Here is a 16,085-nt window from a genome sequence, read left to right as displayed (position 1 = left end):
ATGATATTTATCTTTGTGGAAACACTGATCATCTTAATGATTTCTCACAATAAATATATATGGAAACAGATACATATCAATACGCAACACTTTATTTTTATATTTTCTCCAAGTGCACATTTTTCAAATTCAACATTTTCAAATGATCACTTCTAAGACAGTCTTGTGAAATCACAACATCCGATTTTAAGTAGCTAGCCACTAACATTTTTAAAAACATCATGAATTACTTTGCACCATGTTTGTACGATTAATAACTCATGTAAAATACAAAAGTCAACTCTCAATTTTTTTTAAATAAATCATGTCACACTTTGATCTAGACACCAAATCTGTTATCTGTTTCTTTGTCAGTTAGTGGGAAGCCTGGCATTGCTGTTAACTAGTGTGTTGTACTCTGGTGTGTAACATGACACTGCAACTCTAAATGAGTCTTGCAGATGTGCATCAGTGAGGCGTGTTCTGTGTTTGTTCATGATGAAGTTCATGTCAGAAAAGGCTGATTCACAAAGATAAGTTGAACCAAACAGGCTTGCAACCTTCATAGCTGCTGCGCATACACCACTGTACTTTTCTGTGTCAACAAGGCACCAAAAGTTTGGTGCAGCCTGGTGGGCTTTCAATTTTAAATTGTCAGAAAAGAAGAGGAAGGAATTTAAAAGGTAAAAAGGTATATGTGGGGTTTTTGGGGTTGCTGGGGGACCAGGAGGTGCAAGCGTAAACAAAAAAGGGTTGAATGAGAGTTCCCCCTAGGATCTTCAAGGTGCTTTTGTTGACCAGAGAGGAGATTCTGTAGAGGAATCCCGTTCTTTGGTTGACCTTTTTGATTACCTTGATTGCCATTTCATCACAGGAAAGATTAGCCTGTAGAATGGAACCTAGGTATATGATCTCATCTTTCCTGGTGATAACAATGGCACCCACTTTTATAGTGAAGTCACTGACTTTCTTAAGGTTGATATGGGACCCAAATAGGATGGATTCCGTTTTACCTAAGTGTATGGATAGCTTGTTGGTGCAATCTAATTTCATTGACAACCTGGTCTGGTGAAGATAATGTCCTTATAAAAAAAAGTAAATGAAAAATTATTGAATAAAAACTAAATTAAAATAAAACTGGATTGGGAGAAAAAAATAAAAGATTAAAATAAAAAAATCGGTCTAAGCCTCATGGGCCTCTGGAGAAGGGGTCCAGACTGAGGCAGTAAGGGTAAATGGAAACACGACACAGAGACGCTACACTAGCAAACAGAACACCAGGGTCCAGTCTTGGAATTCCTGCCTTATTTTAGCCAAAGAGGTGTAAAGTTTAAAGTCTGACCACCAGTTGTGACGTCACACACACTAGCATCTGACCACCAGGTGTTACATTACACACATTAGCACTTGACCACCAAGTGTTACATCACACACACTAGCACCTGACCACCAGTTGTGACGTCACACAAACTAGCACCTGACCACCAGGTGTTACATTACACACATTAGCACTTGACCACCAAGTGTTACGTCACACACACTAGCACCTGACCACCAGGTGTGCCGTCATACACACTAGCACCTGTCCACCAGGTGTGCAGTCACACACACTAGCACCTGTCCACCAGGTGTGCAGTCACACACACTAGCACCTGTCCACCAGGTGTGCCGACACACACACTAGCACCTGTCCACCAGGTGTGCAGTCATACACACTAGCACCTGTCCACCAGGTGTGCAGTCATACACACTAGCACCTGACCGCCAGGTGGGCCGTCTCACACACACTAGCACCTGTCCACCAGGTGTGCAGTCACACACACTAGCACCTGTTCACCAGGTGTGCCGACACACACAATAGCACCTGTCCACCAGGTGTGCCGACACACACACTAGCACCTGTCCACCAGGTGTGCAGTCACACACACTAGCACCTGTCCACCAGGTGTGCAGTCACACACACTAGCACCTGTCCACCAGGTGTGCCGACACACACACTAGCACCTGTCCACCAGGTGTGCCGACACACACACTAGCACCTGTCCACCAGGTGTGCAGTCATACACACTAGCACCATACCGCCAGGTGTGCAGTCATACACAATAGCACCTGACCACCAAGTGTTATGTCATAACATGTCATAATGATCTATAAAAGACCTAGGACTCATGGTTCCTGATTGTGTTCATAGGTGACCCAGGAACCAATCAGACTACATTCTAATGATAACCCAGTCTTGGCAAAACGGCTAAAAAGTAATGGCTTTTGGATAAAAATACTAACAAATTTGTGACTTGAGTACTAGTTTTATTTAAACAGTCAAGCGATACATGCAGTCAAAGGAAATGAGCTGACAAGCAAGCACAGGAAAGCATGGATTCTACTTCCTTATTCTGGTCTGACCCTTAGACTTTTTGCATTGAAACTGCTGAGGCACTTCCAATATAGACTGTGAGGCAACCCCAACCTTACAGCCCTCCAGAGTGTATGGGAAGTTCGACTCTAGACTTGAAGTTTCCTTCTAGTCAGAAAACACCTTAGTGGAGGTGGGGGGGACAGTGGCGCTGGAGCAAGAGTGGGCGGTGTCCATGGGGAGAGCGTCGGTTTGTTCCATGTTGAGGAAGGAGATAGACTCGTCGGAGCTCTCGCTGTAAGAGTCGGAGCCTGGGTATTCACGAACAGGACAGCCATGTTCATAGTAGCTGTTCTTGAAACCTTCTTTGAGGCTTTTGGAGATTTGAAGCCAACCCTTTGAAAAATATTATAATTACATTATTGGCTTCTGACATGCCATTTCGTATGTTTTACAGTATTTTGTATGATAAAGGTTAGAATTTCCAAATTACCACAATGTCTTGCGGGATCGGGGTTGGTTTGGGTACTACAGGAATGAAGCGGATTCTAAACCTGTGTGGAATCAGGCAAAACAACAGTTGATCAACATTTTTTAGAACGTCAGAGGACCTCCTTAGCTGGTCTTGTGATGAAGCATTGGCCTCATTAATGATTAATGACTAGTGGGTAAATGTGAGTGTGAATGTTGTCTGTCTATCTGTGTTGGCCCTGCGATGAGGTTGCGTCTTGTCCAGGGTGCACCCCGCCTTCCGCCGGAATGCGGCTGAGATAGGCTCTAGCACCCCCGTGACCCCGAAAGGGACAAGCGGTAGAAATGGATGGATGGAGGGACATAAAATGGAACGCGCTACTTGGCTGCAACCAGCAGAGGCGCTGTTGATAAAGTTTAAACCAGTTCAGTTATGAGAATTGGAGACGTCAGGAAGGCTTCCACTCGGAATTGTCCTGCTCAATACAAAACAGACGTGAGAGTTGAAGTTTAGAACATTCAACGGTTACCACGTCAAACAGTGTTTATCGCTGTTAAGCGGTTCCAAGAATGACCGTGATAAATTAATTTCCACTAAGTGCGACCGTCTAAATATATTTTTCAACATTACAAGAGCCTTCTAAACATGAAATAACACCCATTTTGTCACTTTTACATTATTTTAATCCAATATAGTATTGCTGCTTGATGCCAAGCCAATCAGTAGCCAGGATACTAAACAGCATATTCTCATTGGTTTGGGTGCGTTTGTTACAAACTGGTGGCCAATACTATTGTGGTATTGATATATTTAGATAATTTAGCCATTTTTTAACTAAAATGTTGTACAATATATGAAAAAAAACCTGAAAAAAACCCTGCAGTGTGGTGAGTCTGCATTATTTAAAGCACGATGTAGCGGAGGATGACTGTAAATCTATATCTTTTAAAATGCTGTACTTCTTGTGTATTTTTCCTCTACACCAAAACAACATTATTCTCATTTATATTTACCTACTTTTTTTCTTTTAAAAATGTTTTCCATCATGATAGGCGACTTTATACACATAACTGTCTTCCATAAAGGTTTTTTCCTGTAAAAATACAACTTTATTCCAATTGATTGTCTAATTAATTGGGCCACATAATCCATAGCTGTCTGGATTATGTGGCCCCCATCTCATGTAAAATAATAAATCAAATCTCTTAAAATTATGATTTTTTTTTTCTACCTGATGATATGAAAGCTTAATTCGTCTTATCATTTTTGGGGTGATTTTATTTTCACGTTTTCTTTTTTTGTAAAATTATGAGACGGAGAGACATTTTTCGCATGATAGTGAAACTTTATCCTCTTAATATTGTGACTTTTTCTTCAATAATACATTACTCCATTAATATTTAGATATTTTTTTTAAAAGATTTTGCACATTCTTGACAGATTACACTTTTTTTGTAAACAAATTTCTGACTCTTTTTTTTGTAAAATTAGAGTTTTTCCCTCGTAATAATATGATGTTCCATCCATCCATCCATCCATTTTCTACCGCTTATTCCCTTTCGGGGTCGCGGGGGGCGCTGGCGCCTATCTCAGCTACAATCGGGCGGAAGGCGGGGTACACCCTGGACAAGTCGCCACCTCATCGCAGGGCCAACACAGATAGACAGACAACACTCACACTCACATTCAAACACTAAAAGTTGTCATTTTACATGGATAATATGATGTTATCCATGTAAAATGACAACTTTTATACTGTTTGTTTGGATATGCTGGACTGACTGTTTACTGTTTTAAAATTATAAGCAAAAAAACTGGCAACTTCTTCTGGTCTTTTAGTGACAAAGTGATGCGGAAGCTATGTAATCTCTGTTGGAAAACCCATCCATCCATCCATCCATTTTCTACCGCTTATTCCCTTTCGGGGTCGCGGGGGGCGCTGGCGCCTATCTCAGCTACAATCGGGCGGAAGGCGGGGTACACCCTGGACAAGTCGCCACCTCATCGCAGGGCCAACACAGATAGACAAACAACATTCACACTCACATTCACACGCTAGGGCCAATTTAGTGTTGCCAATCAACCTATCCCCAGGTGCATGTCTTTGGAAGTGGGAGGAAGCCGGAGTACCCGGAGGGAACCCACGCATTCACGGGGAGAACATGCAAACTCCACACAGAAAGATCCCGAGCCTGGATTTGAACCCAGGACTGCAGGACCTTCGTATTGTGAGGCAGACGCACTAACCCCTCTGCCACCGTGAAGCCCTGTTGGAAAACCATTGTCAACCATTACATCTAGCACAGGGCTGTTCAACTAGTGGTTCAATGGGCCAAATCTGACGTTCTTGAACATAATATTTAGGTGACAAACATTTTTGCAGCAAATTCCGAAAAAATAGTGGGGTCCTATTGTATAAAGCAACCTGGACCCCTGTCAACAAATTGGTATTGACATTTTAACCTTGCCAGCAAACATAGAACACTGGGGTCCAAACTTGTGATTTACATAACTGATGCGTTCCTCGACTCACCCGTTTAGGTCCTCTCCTTTTTGGATGCTAACCATTTTTTTTTTTTTTCCAGAATGTGATTTATGTAACTAATGTGTTGCTGCAGCTTGTTTAATCGAGATGCAGTCAGAGGTAATTTGTTTAACTTAGTGGTGTTCCTTGAGGTTCTTGTTAGGTTCTCTTGTTTTGATCATTTGGGCAATTCATCTAGTGGCCCATGACGCCACTTTAGTTAAAAAAACTTGTGAGAGACTCACATTTTTGCTGTAGACTCTTAAAAACACTACTGTGCTGTCATAAAAATGATCTTTGACTAGCATTTTTTTTTTTTGCAAAATGTCATTAACAACATTGCTACTGTATCCAAAATCAAACGTCTACTATAGGGGATGCTGGTTCTCCGGTATATACAAAAAAACAACTACAGTGAAGGAAGAAGTTTGGCCCCCCGGTCCGTAGATTTCTGGATTATGTGGCCCCCGAAACAATTTAGTTGAATATCCCTTGTCTAGCCTAGTGTTTCTTAACCTAGAGGGCCGCCAAAACATCTGTTTTTCTGCTCTTGTCCGTATGGGCCGCAACACTACTCAGTTGTAATACATTTTTCCACCTCTTGTGGCAGTAATGACAATATCAAACAAACAGAAGAATTCTGAAGCTAAAGTCAAAGAGAAGTTTCCTAAGTGCAAAAAATATGACTAAAGGGTGAAGCTGTATTTTCATTTGCACTTATATTTTATTTACGTTTAGTAGGTTTAAGTAGGTTAGATAGAATTGTTTAATATGATTAAAAATTAAGAGTAAGTTTACATGTTGAGTGTTATAATTTGAGTGGGCACAGTGCCCTCTGTAATGTAAAAGTTTGGCCCTGACGTCAAAAAGGTTAAGAACCTCTGGTCTACCCCATTTAATGCAAGAACAACAATAGAATACAAATACATGTCCTACAATTAAGCAAATAGAAATTGTTATTCATGGCCACTCACCTCTCGTATTGCAGCAACAGTATGACCATGAGGGCGAGTATGGCGGGGGGCAAAACGTACACTAATATCCGCACCAACATGGAATGCCCTGCTTCAGGTTTGTCAGTTTCTGTTGAATAGAGCTTTTAATTGTCTGGAATTCCATAAATACTGTCTCAGGAGATGATCCCAGCGATCCAATTGTGTAAAATCATGTTTTTAATGTCTTTGTTGAGCCTCACCAGTGCCGTTGTTGGATCCCCACACCACAGGCTCGCTCCACTCGCTCCAGATGGGAGACGCCCCACAAGTTTTTTCCATCTTGCTCCTCACCTGGAGCTCATACCAGGAGCGGCTGGATGGTAAGTTGATGCAGTAATTTTGCTTCCTGGGAGTGACCCTGTGAGTCTGCGTCGATTGAAAAATAATCTATAGATAACAAAGCAAGACTCCAAGGATAATACATGTCAGGTTACTCACGTCCCACTTTTTGAAATAGGTTCTGTAGCGAACCTCATTTTCCACACAGTTTGGAGTGGTCTGATTCCAGTAGAACCACAGATTCGAGTCGGATCCATTCTGAACTGTCACGTTGGTCGGTGGATTTAATTTTACTGCAGGTAATACGTAACACAACAATAAATAACCAGTGATTTAGTTCAAGTGCATCTTGTCAGTAGACAATACTATGGAAAATAAACTTCATACTTCATAGGGTAGTCTGTGTACAGCTCGTACTGCAATATAGAATTACTATCCAATTCAAAATGACACAAGACAGTTTCAGAATGTCATACTATACATGTTGGATGTCATGTTTCTCCTCAATGAACTGCAGCTGCAACATGTACGGGCAGCACTCATGCAGCCCCAGACCATGATGCTAGACAAAATTATCTTGGTACTCACATGTGTTGCCCGCTATTTAGACAATAATGGCTAATGGCTGATTTACTGTACACTGCTATACCAGCTGTACACTGACTACTTTAAAGCAGTGAACTTTAACAGGGGGGTACTGTGAGGGGGCCCTGAAATTTATGGCTGATTTGACTTTATATATATATATATATATATGTATATATATATATATATATATATATATATATATATATATATATATATATATATATATATATATATATATATATATATTATATATACAGTATATTTCTTTATTACTAACTACTACTAGTTATCATGTTAACTTTATCATTTTTTTGCTTTTGCTCTATTGATCACTACCTAAGATCCTTGTACATGTTAATTGAAGGCGGTATGGCGAAACAGGGGCCACGGCTAGTGCCTCGTAATAAGAAGGTTCTGGGTTCGCTACCCAGGCTCAGGGTCTTTCTCTGTGGAGTTTGCATGTTCTCCCCAGTGACTGCGTAGGTTGCCTCTGAGTTTTCTACTAAAGAGGGGACGAAAGGCCCACTCAACTATTAACACCAAATTACTAATCTTACTGTTGATTTGAATCATATTCAATAAATATATCTAACCTACTTACAGTTTGACAGTATGAACTTTGTCAAATGGTATGAGACGATGTGTTACTAACAAAGATTATTTTCAAGACTTAGATGAGGCTGATTACAAAACTGCAAAAGAATGGCATCATTAAACTGATGAAACAATGTGCATACAATTATGCAGGTATAAAATAAACAGATTCAACTAATAAATGATATTACATAAAATGTAAGTTTAAATGAAAATACAGCTTTACCACTTCAGTCATAATTTTTTGCGCTTAAGAAACTTTTGCTTCAAAATTTTTTTGTTTGTTTGAGATTGTCCTTACTGTCACAGGTGGTGAAGAAGTGTGTTACAACTGAATAAAATTAATGATAAATCAGTAACCCGTCCATCCATTTTCTACTGCTTGTCCCTCTCGAGGTCATGGGTAAATCATTAATAAATACACAAAATAATAATGATAATGACAATAAAAATGAAAATAATTAGATTTATCTAGTCAGCAACTGGGTGTGGTTTCTTCAGTCCTCCATATCTGCTATATTCAGATTGAAAAATCTTTATTAATGCCCATGTGGTTTGTGCAGCCCTTTGAGGCATTTGTGTTTAAGAGCTATATAAATTAACTTTGATGGATTGATTAAGTTCTTTAAACCCAATGGATTATTCTTAATAGTTATAATTGTAGCTAATTACTGGTACTAGATACTAATATTACTATTTAAAAAACATCCAAAAATTAGCTATTTGCCATTAGTAAGCTATTGCATTTTGAAATGTTTCTCTGCTTGAGTCAAGGCCGGTCGATGTCCCGCCCCCGGGAGCCAAACTCCCCACCGTGATGAGTACTTTCGTTTAGTGTCATTAATATAAAACCCGTGGGCTGCACAAATATTAAATTTTTTATATTTTACGGTGGGGCCCACAAAATATTGTGTCGTGGGCAGCAATTGGACCACGGGTTGTGAGTTTGAGACCCATGGTAAAGAAGGACTGAGACAGATTGGTAGGCTGTTAACAAGATATTTTCTCCAGAACTAAAGTTAAAGTTAAAGTACCAATGATTGTCTCACACATACTAGATGTGGCGAAATTATTCTCTGCATTTGACCCATCACTCTTAAACACCCTCTGGGAGGTGAGGGGAGCAGTGGGCAGCAGCTGTGCCACACCCAGGAATCATTTATGGTGATTTAACCCCCAATTCCAACCCTTAATGCTGAGTGCCAAGCAGGGAGGTAATGGGTCCCATTTTTATAGTCTTTGGTATGATTTAGCCGGGATTTGAACTCATGACCTACCGATCTCAGGGCGGACACTCTAACCACTAGGTCACTGATATTAATGTGTTAATAGTGTCAGCGCGTTCAGTGGAAGGAGACAGTTGCCTTTGTGCGCCACATTGCGACCCAGCATGGAGTCAAATAGCTCACGCGTACGTTTCTACAGATGATCTACGGAGATTACGGTGACACCACTATTTAGTCAACCTTACAGACAGCATTATGTCTCAAATGCAACGCTGTGGAATGGAAGTGAAAAATGAACATCACAAAAAGCTCAGAGAGAATAAAGCAGCCTTCATTATTAGCCAAAAACGTGTAAACTACATATGGTGTTTGACCCTTTTCAAAGATTGGGTATTAATGTTGTTACAATATAAAGGAGGTCTTCCTTCTTGACTAGACTAGAATAATAATTAGAGAAGGTATGTGGGCCTGAAAGACAACAGAATGGATTCAAAGAAGGTAGAAACTGCAAGACAACCACATGCACGGCCTTGTTATTTAATTATATGTGCAGGGCTTGTATATATTAATATTATTTATTTAAATATAGTCAGACAGAATGTTTTATTATGGAGTTTGTGTGGTTGGCTTCTGAGTGCTTGACAAATGTAACGTGACGTAACAATAAGAAAGACAAAGTTGAAAATAAATAATTGTCCTCAAAGTATAGTTCTCTTTTTTATTATCATTTCAAATAATTCCTGTATTTAATATTTGTATTCGTGTGTTTCAAATGCCCTTCATGTCTTCTGTTTACGCTCTGTGAGGGACTCACTAATTTGTATACGGTATATTGTTGGTATAATATCTGACTTACACTACAACACTCGGCTTACATCACTCTCTAAGAACACAGCACTTGTTCATAAACCAAGCACCACCTTTAGTCAGTCACCTGTCCTTTCAAAGAGATGGGACAGGTGAATATTGCGAAATAACAAAGTATTTTCAGGACCAGTTTAATTTGAAAAAACAAAGGTTGTTTAAAGTATCGTTATGCAATAGCCAAGCCTCACCTTTCTTAACAAGGTCGTGCTCCTTCAGGAAAGTACTGTTGCTATGTGCCAGTTGTGTGTAAAATGTGCGGAACCTGTTGATTCTGTCCAAGCAGGGTTGAATGCAGCCATTGTTTATGCTTCCCTGTGTCAGGTAGCGCTCACATTCAATGAAGTTTTCACCATAAAACCTGTATTAAAAAAAAACGACAATTAAATAGTGGTCATGTCATATCATGACCTTTTCGCTTATACCTGCTTTTGAAGGTGTAGTTGATTGTCGTGTGCCAGGAACAGTGAACAGTCTCCAGATGCAATAAAATACAGTCAACATCTGGACAAACAGGAGAAGTGTAATGATAGCCATAAAACCAGAAATTGATCATAGAAAGGCAGAGTCTTCTAATCAGTACAATATGAGCACAATACAAGCAGAAGTTTTCCCCCCGAATTACTCAGGGCCGTTAGCTGAATGAGTGGTTAGCCTGTTGACTTCACATAGGCGATTGAGGGTTCTAATCGATTTTGCATGTTCTCCCAATGCACGGGCTTCCTCCCACATTCCAAAAAATATGCATGTTAGGTTAAGCAGAGACTCCAAAGGTATGAATGTGAGTGCAAATTGTTGTTTTCTACATGTGTCCCCTGTGTGTACTCCGCCCCTTGCCCAAAGTCAGCTGGGGTATAGGCTGACTCATCCGTTTGACCTTAATTAATGAGGACAAGAAAATTGATTACTATACTACACAATCGATTCATTCCAGTATAGTAACGCACCATAAACCGCTACTATATGTAACAGCCGAAGCATAGCACCATTTTTTGGGCCCCATACACAAGAATCATGAAGGCAACCCCCATCCCACCCTTAACCCAATGTCCCCACCTCATATATTTGGTATGTTTACATGCCTTTTAAAATAAATTATTGCAAGGATTTTGTTAAAACCAGATTTTTAAAACTTTATTAAAAAAAACAAAAAAACAAACAAAACAAAGAAGCTTTTAAAACATTTTTTGTTTTACAAAAAAGTGCCAACAAATTCAATGTAAAGTTGCCATAATATGAATTTAAATAATCATAAATCTTGTTATTATTCAATAAAGTATGATTATACATCTGTCAAGTTTGACTTTACTTCAAAGTGTAAAGTAGAGAATATCTGATACACATAAGATTATCATCAGTAGAATAATACAATGATACATCATTATTAGGATTCTATTATTAGTACATCTCCTGGTGGTTACGTCTCCTTCTGTCTTTAAAAAACTAGAAATGCCTCCCCAGCAGGCACAAGACATTGAAACAACGTTGAGAACTTGTTGAATTAGGTCCTGACAATGAGCAACTCAAACCTACCAATGAAACAACATGCTTTTTGACCACGTTTAATCAATGTCGGGCTCTAACGTTGATTTGACCATTCAATTTTGGTAATTTCCTAACCAATATTGTACAAAACAACGTACATACAATGACATTGATTCAATGTCAGGTTGTGATGTGGATTTGACCATTGAAATTTACTTATTTCCTAAACAACAACATGGATCCAACGTTGGACGTCATTGTTGTCTCGATTTACAAATACAACTATTTTTGCAGTCCTCTCTGAGCTGGTAGAGGAGTTTGCGTGTCCCAATTATCATAGGAACTAAGTTGTCCGGGGGCTTTAAGCCCCCTGGTAGGGTCTCCCAAGGCAAACAGGTCCTCGCTGAGGGATCACACAAAGAGCAGCTCAAAGACCTCTTATGAAGAAGACATATCGAGGGCCCAGATTTCGCCCGGACGTGGGTCACCGGGGCCCCCCTCTGGAGCCAGGCCCGGAGGTGGTGCACGATGGCGAGCGCCTGGTGACCGGGCCTGTTCCCATGGCCTGTTGCCCGAAGAGGCAACGTGGGTCCCCCCTCCAATGGGCTCACCACCCATAGCAGTGGCCATAGTGGTCGGGTGCGACTTGAGCTGAGCGGCAGCAGAAGGCAGGGCACTTGGCGGTTCGATCCTCGGCTACATAAGCTTGCTCTTGGGATGTGGAACGTCACCTCACTTGGGGTGAAGGAAACTGAGGCAGTGCGCGAAGTAGAGAAATTCCGGCTGGATGTACAACGTTTGTAGTCGGACTCACTTCGACGCACAGCAAGGGCTCTGGAACCACTTCTCTCGAGAGGGGTTGGACTCTCTTCCACTCTGGCGTAGCCGGCAGTCAGAGGCGACGGGCTGGGGTGGAAATTCTCACTGCCCCCCAGCTCAAAGCCTGCACGTTGGAGTTCAACCCAGTGGACGAAAGGGTAGCCTCCCTCCCCCTTCGGGTGGGGGTATGGGGCCTGACTGTTGTTTGTGCTCACGCACCAAACAACAGTTCAGAGTACCCACCCTTTTTGGGTACACTCGAGGGAGTACTGGAAAGTGCTCCCTCGGGTGATTCCCTTGTCCTACTGCGGAACTTCAACGCTCATGTTGGCCACGACAGTGAAACCTGGAGAGGCGTGATTGGGAAGAATGGCCGCCCGGATCTAAACCCGAGTGGTGTTTTGTTATTGGACCTTTGTGCTCGTCACAGTTTGTCCATAACAAACAACATGTTCAAACATAAGGGTGTCCATATGTGCACTGGGCACCAGGACACTCTAGGCCGCAGTTACATGATCGACTTTGTAGTTGTGTCATCGGATTTGCGGCCTCATGTTTTGGACACTCGGGTGAACCACCTGGTGGTGAGTTGGCTGCGATGGTGGGGGAGGATGCCGGACAGACCTGGCAGGCCCAAACGCATTGTGAGGGTTTGCTGGGAATGTCTGGCAGAGTCTCCTGTCAGAGAAAGTTTCAATTCCCACCTCCGGAAAAACTTTGAACATGTCGCGATGGAGGTGCTGGACATTGAGTCCGATGGGACCATGTTCCACCCATTATTGTCGAGGCGGCTAATTGGAGCTGTGGCCGCAAGGTAGTTGGTGCCTGTCGGGGCGGTAATCCTAGAACTCGTTGTTGGACACCAGTGGTGAGGGATGCCGTCAAGCTGAAGAAGGAGTCCTATCGGGTTGTTTTGGCTTATAGGACTCTGGAGGCAATGGACAGGTACCGACAGGCCAGGCCTAGAGCAGCTTCAGCGGCCGCGGAGGCAAAAACTCGGACACGGGAAGAGTTCGGGGAAGCCATGGAAAACAACTTCCGGACGGCTTCGAAGGGATTCTGGACCACCATCGGCCGCCTCAGGAAGGGGAGGCAGTGCAGTGTCAACACCGTGTATGGTACGGATGGTGTTATGCTGACCTCAACTGCGGATGTTGTAGATAGGTGGAAGGAATACTTCGAAGACCTCCTCAATCCCACCAACACGTCTTCCTATGAGGAAGCAGTGCCTGGGGAATCTGTGGTGGGCTCTCCTATTTCTCGGGCTGAGGTTGCCAAGGTAGTTAAAAAGCTCCTCGGTGGCAAGGCGCCAGGGTGGATGAGACCCGCCCGGAGTTCCTTAAGGCTCTGGATGCTGTGGGGCTGTCTTGGTTGACAAGACTCTGCAGCATCGCATGGACATCGGGGGTAGTACCTCTGGATTGGCAGACCGGGGTGGTGGTCCCTCCCTTTAAGAAGGGAGACCAGAGGGTATGTTCCAACTATCGTGGAATCACACTCCTCAGCCTTCCCGGTAAGGTTTATTCAGGTGTACTGGAGAGGAGGCTACGCCGGATAGTCGAACCTCGGATTCAGGAGGAACAGTGTGGTTTTTGTCCTGGTCGTGGAACTCTGGACCAGCTCTATACTCTCGGCAGGGTTTTTGAGGGTGCATGGGAGTTTTTCCAACCAGTTTACATGTGCTTTGTGGACTTGGAGAAGGCATTCGACCGTGTCCCTCCGGAAGTCCTGTGGGTAGTGCTCAGAGACTGTCTTATTGTGGCGGTCCGCTCCCTGTACGATCAGTGTCAGAGCTTGGTCCGCATTGCCGGCAGTAAGCCGGACACATTTCCAGTAAGGGTTGGACCCCGCCAAGGCTGTCCTTTATAACTTTTATGGACAGAATTTTTAGGTGCAGTCAAGGTGTTGAGGGGTTCCGGTTTGGTGGCCGCTGGATTAGGTCTCTGCTTTTTGCAGATGATGTGGTCCTCATGGCTTCATCTGGCCGGGATCTCCAGCTCTCACTGGATCGGTTCGCAGCGGAGTGTGAAGCGACAGGAATGAGAATCAGCACCTCCAAGTCCAAGTCCATGGTTCTTGCCCGGAAAAGGGTGGAGTGCCATCTCCGGGTTGGGGAGTAGACACTTCCCCAAGTGGAGGAGTACAAGTACCTAGGAGTCTTGTTCACGAGTGGGGGTAGAGAGGATCGTGAGATCGACAGGCGGATCGATGCGGGGTCTCCAGTAATGCGGACGTTGTACCGATCCGTTGTGGTGAAGAAGGAGCTGAGCCGGAAGGCAAAGCTCGCCATTTACCGGTTCCCATCCTCACCTATGGTCTTGAGCTTTGGGTCATGACTGAAAGGATAAGATCACGGGTACACGCGGCCAAAATGAGTTTCCTCTGCCGTGTGGCGGGGCTCTCCCTTAGAGATAGGGTGAGAAGGTCTGCCATCCGTGAGGAACTCAAAGTAAAGCCGCTGCTCCTCCAGATCGAGAGGAGCCAGAAGTGGTGGTTCGGGCATCTGGTCAGAATGCCACCCGAACGCCTCCCTAGGGAGGTGTTTAGGGCACGTCCAACCAGTGGGAGGCCACAGGGAAGACCCAGGACACGTTGGGAAGACTATGTCTCCCGGCTGGCCTGGGAACGCCTCGGGATCCCCCGGGAAGAGCTAGACGAAGTGGCTGGGGAGAGGGAAGTCTGGGCTTCCTTGCTTAGGCTGCTGCCTCCGCGACCCGACCGCGGATAAGTGGAAGAAGATGGATGGAACTATTTTGCAACAATGTTTCCAAGTCTGTTTTAAGGGACATGTATGTATAATCAACTTTGTATCAATGGCTTTTGCCTGCTGGATCTGTTCCTAACTTTAATCGAGGATCCTTTAATGCACCACAGTGAGGGCAATGAGATGAAAAAGTGAAACTTGTACATAACTTTCTCCTCTGCTGTCACAAATAGCTTTACATGTAACCAACATGATGGTGCTGTGTTTGAATGTTTTAGGGTGAGCTTGATGACTTTATGACTGACGTACATGAAGAGTGAATTGTTTGAAGTTAGGTTTGTCGTTTTCCAGGTGGAAGGGACAATTTTGCATTTTTGATATGTTGTATAGTTTTTAATTTAAAGAATCTTGTTATTAATAATTACTGCTGTTGATGTGATTGAACTGCTATAATTATTTTACATTACCATTTATGAACTATTTTTGAAAATATAAATTAGGCGTGTGTCTTCGGGCCCCCAGCCTTACCCCTCCACTTACCCCTCCCTTTAGAGAACCCTGGGTACTATCAGACCTTCTAGTTCCTTCAAAACGTAGTAGCTTTATTTTATTTTTTTAAATTGAACTACGTTTAACTTCTGTTGGTACTTTTACATACAATATCTCCCATAAATACATGAACAATATAAAGCAGTTTTACCTTCAAATCATTTCTAAAACATCTCATACAATCAGTCACTCTTAATTTAATGAAATCTCAGAAAGTTCTTACCGGGAGGTTCTCTGGGAAAAACTAGTCCTGACAGACAGAGAAGTAAAAGAAAATTTGTCACCATTGTTGAGTAGAAGAACATGTATGCGTTCAGCTTTTGGGCAGGTGTTGACATCCAAATACATCAAACGTCTCATCTAGGTTTTTTTTGTCAGTTTTTTTGTGGCTTTCACTTCCCGTCAGCGGAAACTGTCAAATGTATTATGTTATCTACATGAACAGTATGTGCCAGATAGCTAATATCTGTCACGTACATGACTTATACATCATTAAAAAAATAAATATTGCTCTTGCAATACATTACTGCTCCTGTTTAGACATGTTTTGATTATCGCTGAATATTTATTGATACATCCCTAATTTATCTATCCTTCATTTATTTTGTTTGGCAGGTTTTTGGTTACAGAACCCTTTTATGAGAACGTCGTTCC

The 16,085-nt window shown here is 42.5% G+C and overlaps 1 protein-coding gene across 1 annotated transcript; it reads right to left on the bottom strand.

The window, feature by feature from the left end:
• Positions 1–2,265: 2,265 nt before the first annotated feature.
• Positions 2,266–15,811, bottom strand: LOC133551703 (cytokine receptor common subunit gamma-like). Its single transcript, XM_061898688.1, has 8 exons — positions 15,655–15,811; positions 10,300–10,378; positions 10,066–10,235; positions 6,762–6,895; positions 6,524–6,689; positions 6,303–6,411; positions 2,826–2,886; positions 2,266–2,728 (listed from the first exon to the last, which is right to left on the bottom strand). Exons 1-8 carry the CDS (start codon positions 15,767–15,769, stop codon positions 2,501–2,503), a joined length of 1,062 nt encoding a protein of 353 aa, XP_061754672.1. The 5' UTR covers positions 15,770–15,811; the 3' UTR covers positions 2,266–2,500.
• Positions 15,812–16,085: the final 274 nt, after the last annotated feature.

This window comes from Nerophis ophidion, linkage group LG04, assembly GCF_033978795.1.
Source record: "Nerophis ophidion isolate RoL-2023_Sa linkage group LG04, RoL_Noph_v1.0, whole genome shotgun sequence".
Classification (NCBI taxonomy): Eukaryota; Metazoa; Chordata; class Actinopteri; order Syngnathiformes; family Syngnathidae; genus Nerophis; species Nerophis ophidion.
Note: the sequence above shows the minus strand (reverse complement) of the source record. Positions and strands in the feature narration are given on the sequence as shown.

Bases quoted from the DNA above. Each gene is read 5' to 3' on its own strand.
- LOC133551703 (XM_061898688.1), bottom strand. From the start codon at position 15,769: ATGTCAACACCTGCCCAAAAGCTGAACGCATACATGTTCTTCTACTCA. The intron at 6,690-6,761 runs GTGAGTAACCTG...CAATCGACGCAG, and splicing joins CCTATTTCAAAAAGTGGGAC to ACTCACAGGGTCACTCCCAG. The intron at 2,729-2,825 runs GTAATTTGGAAA...TATTTTTCAAAG, and splicing joins CGATCCCGCAAGACATTGTG to GGTTGGCTTCAAATCTCCAA.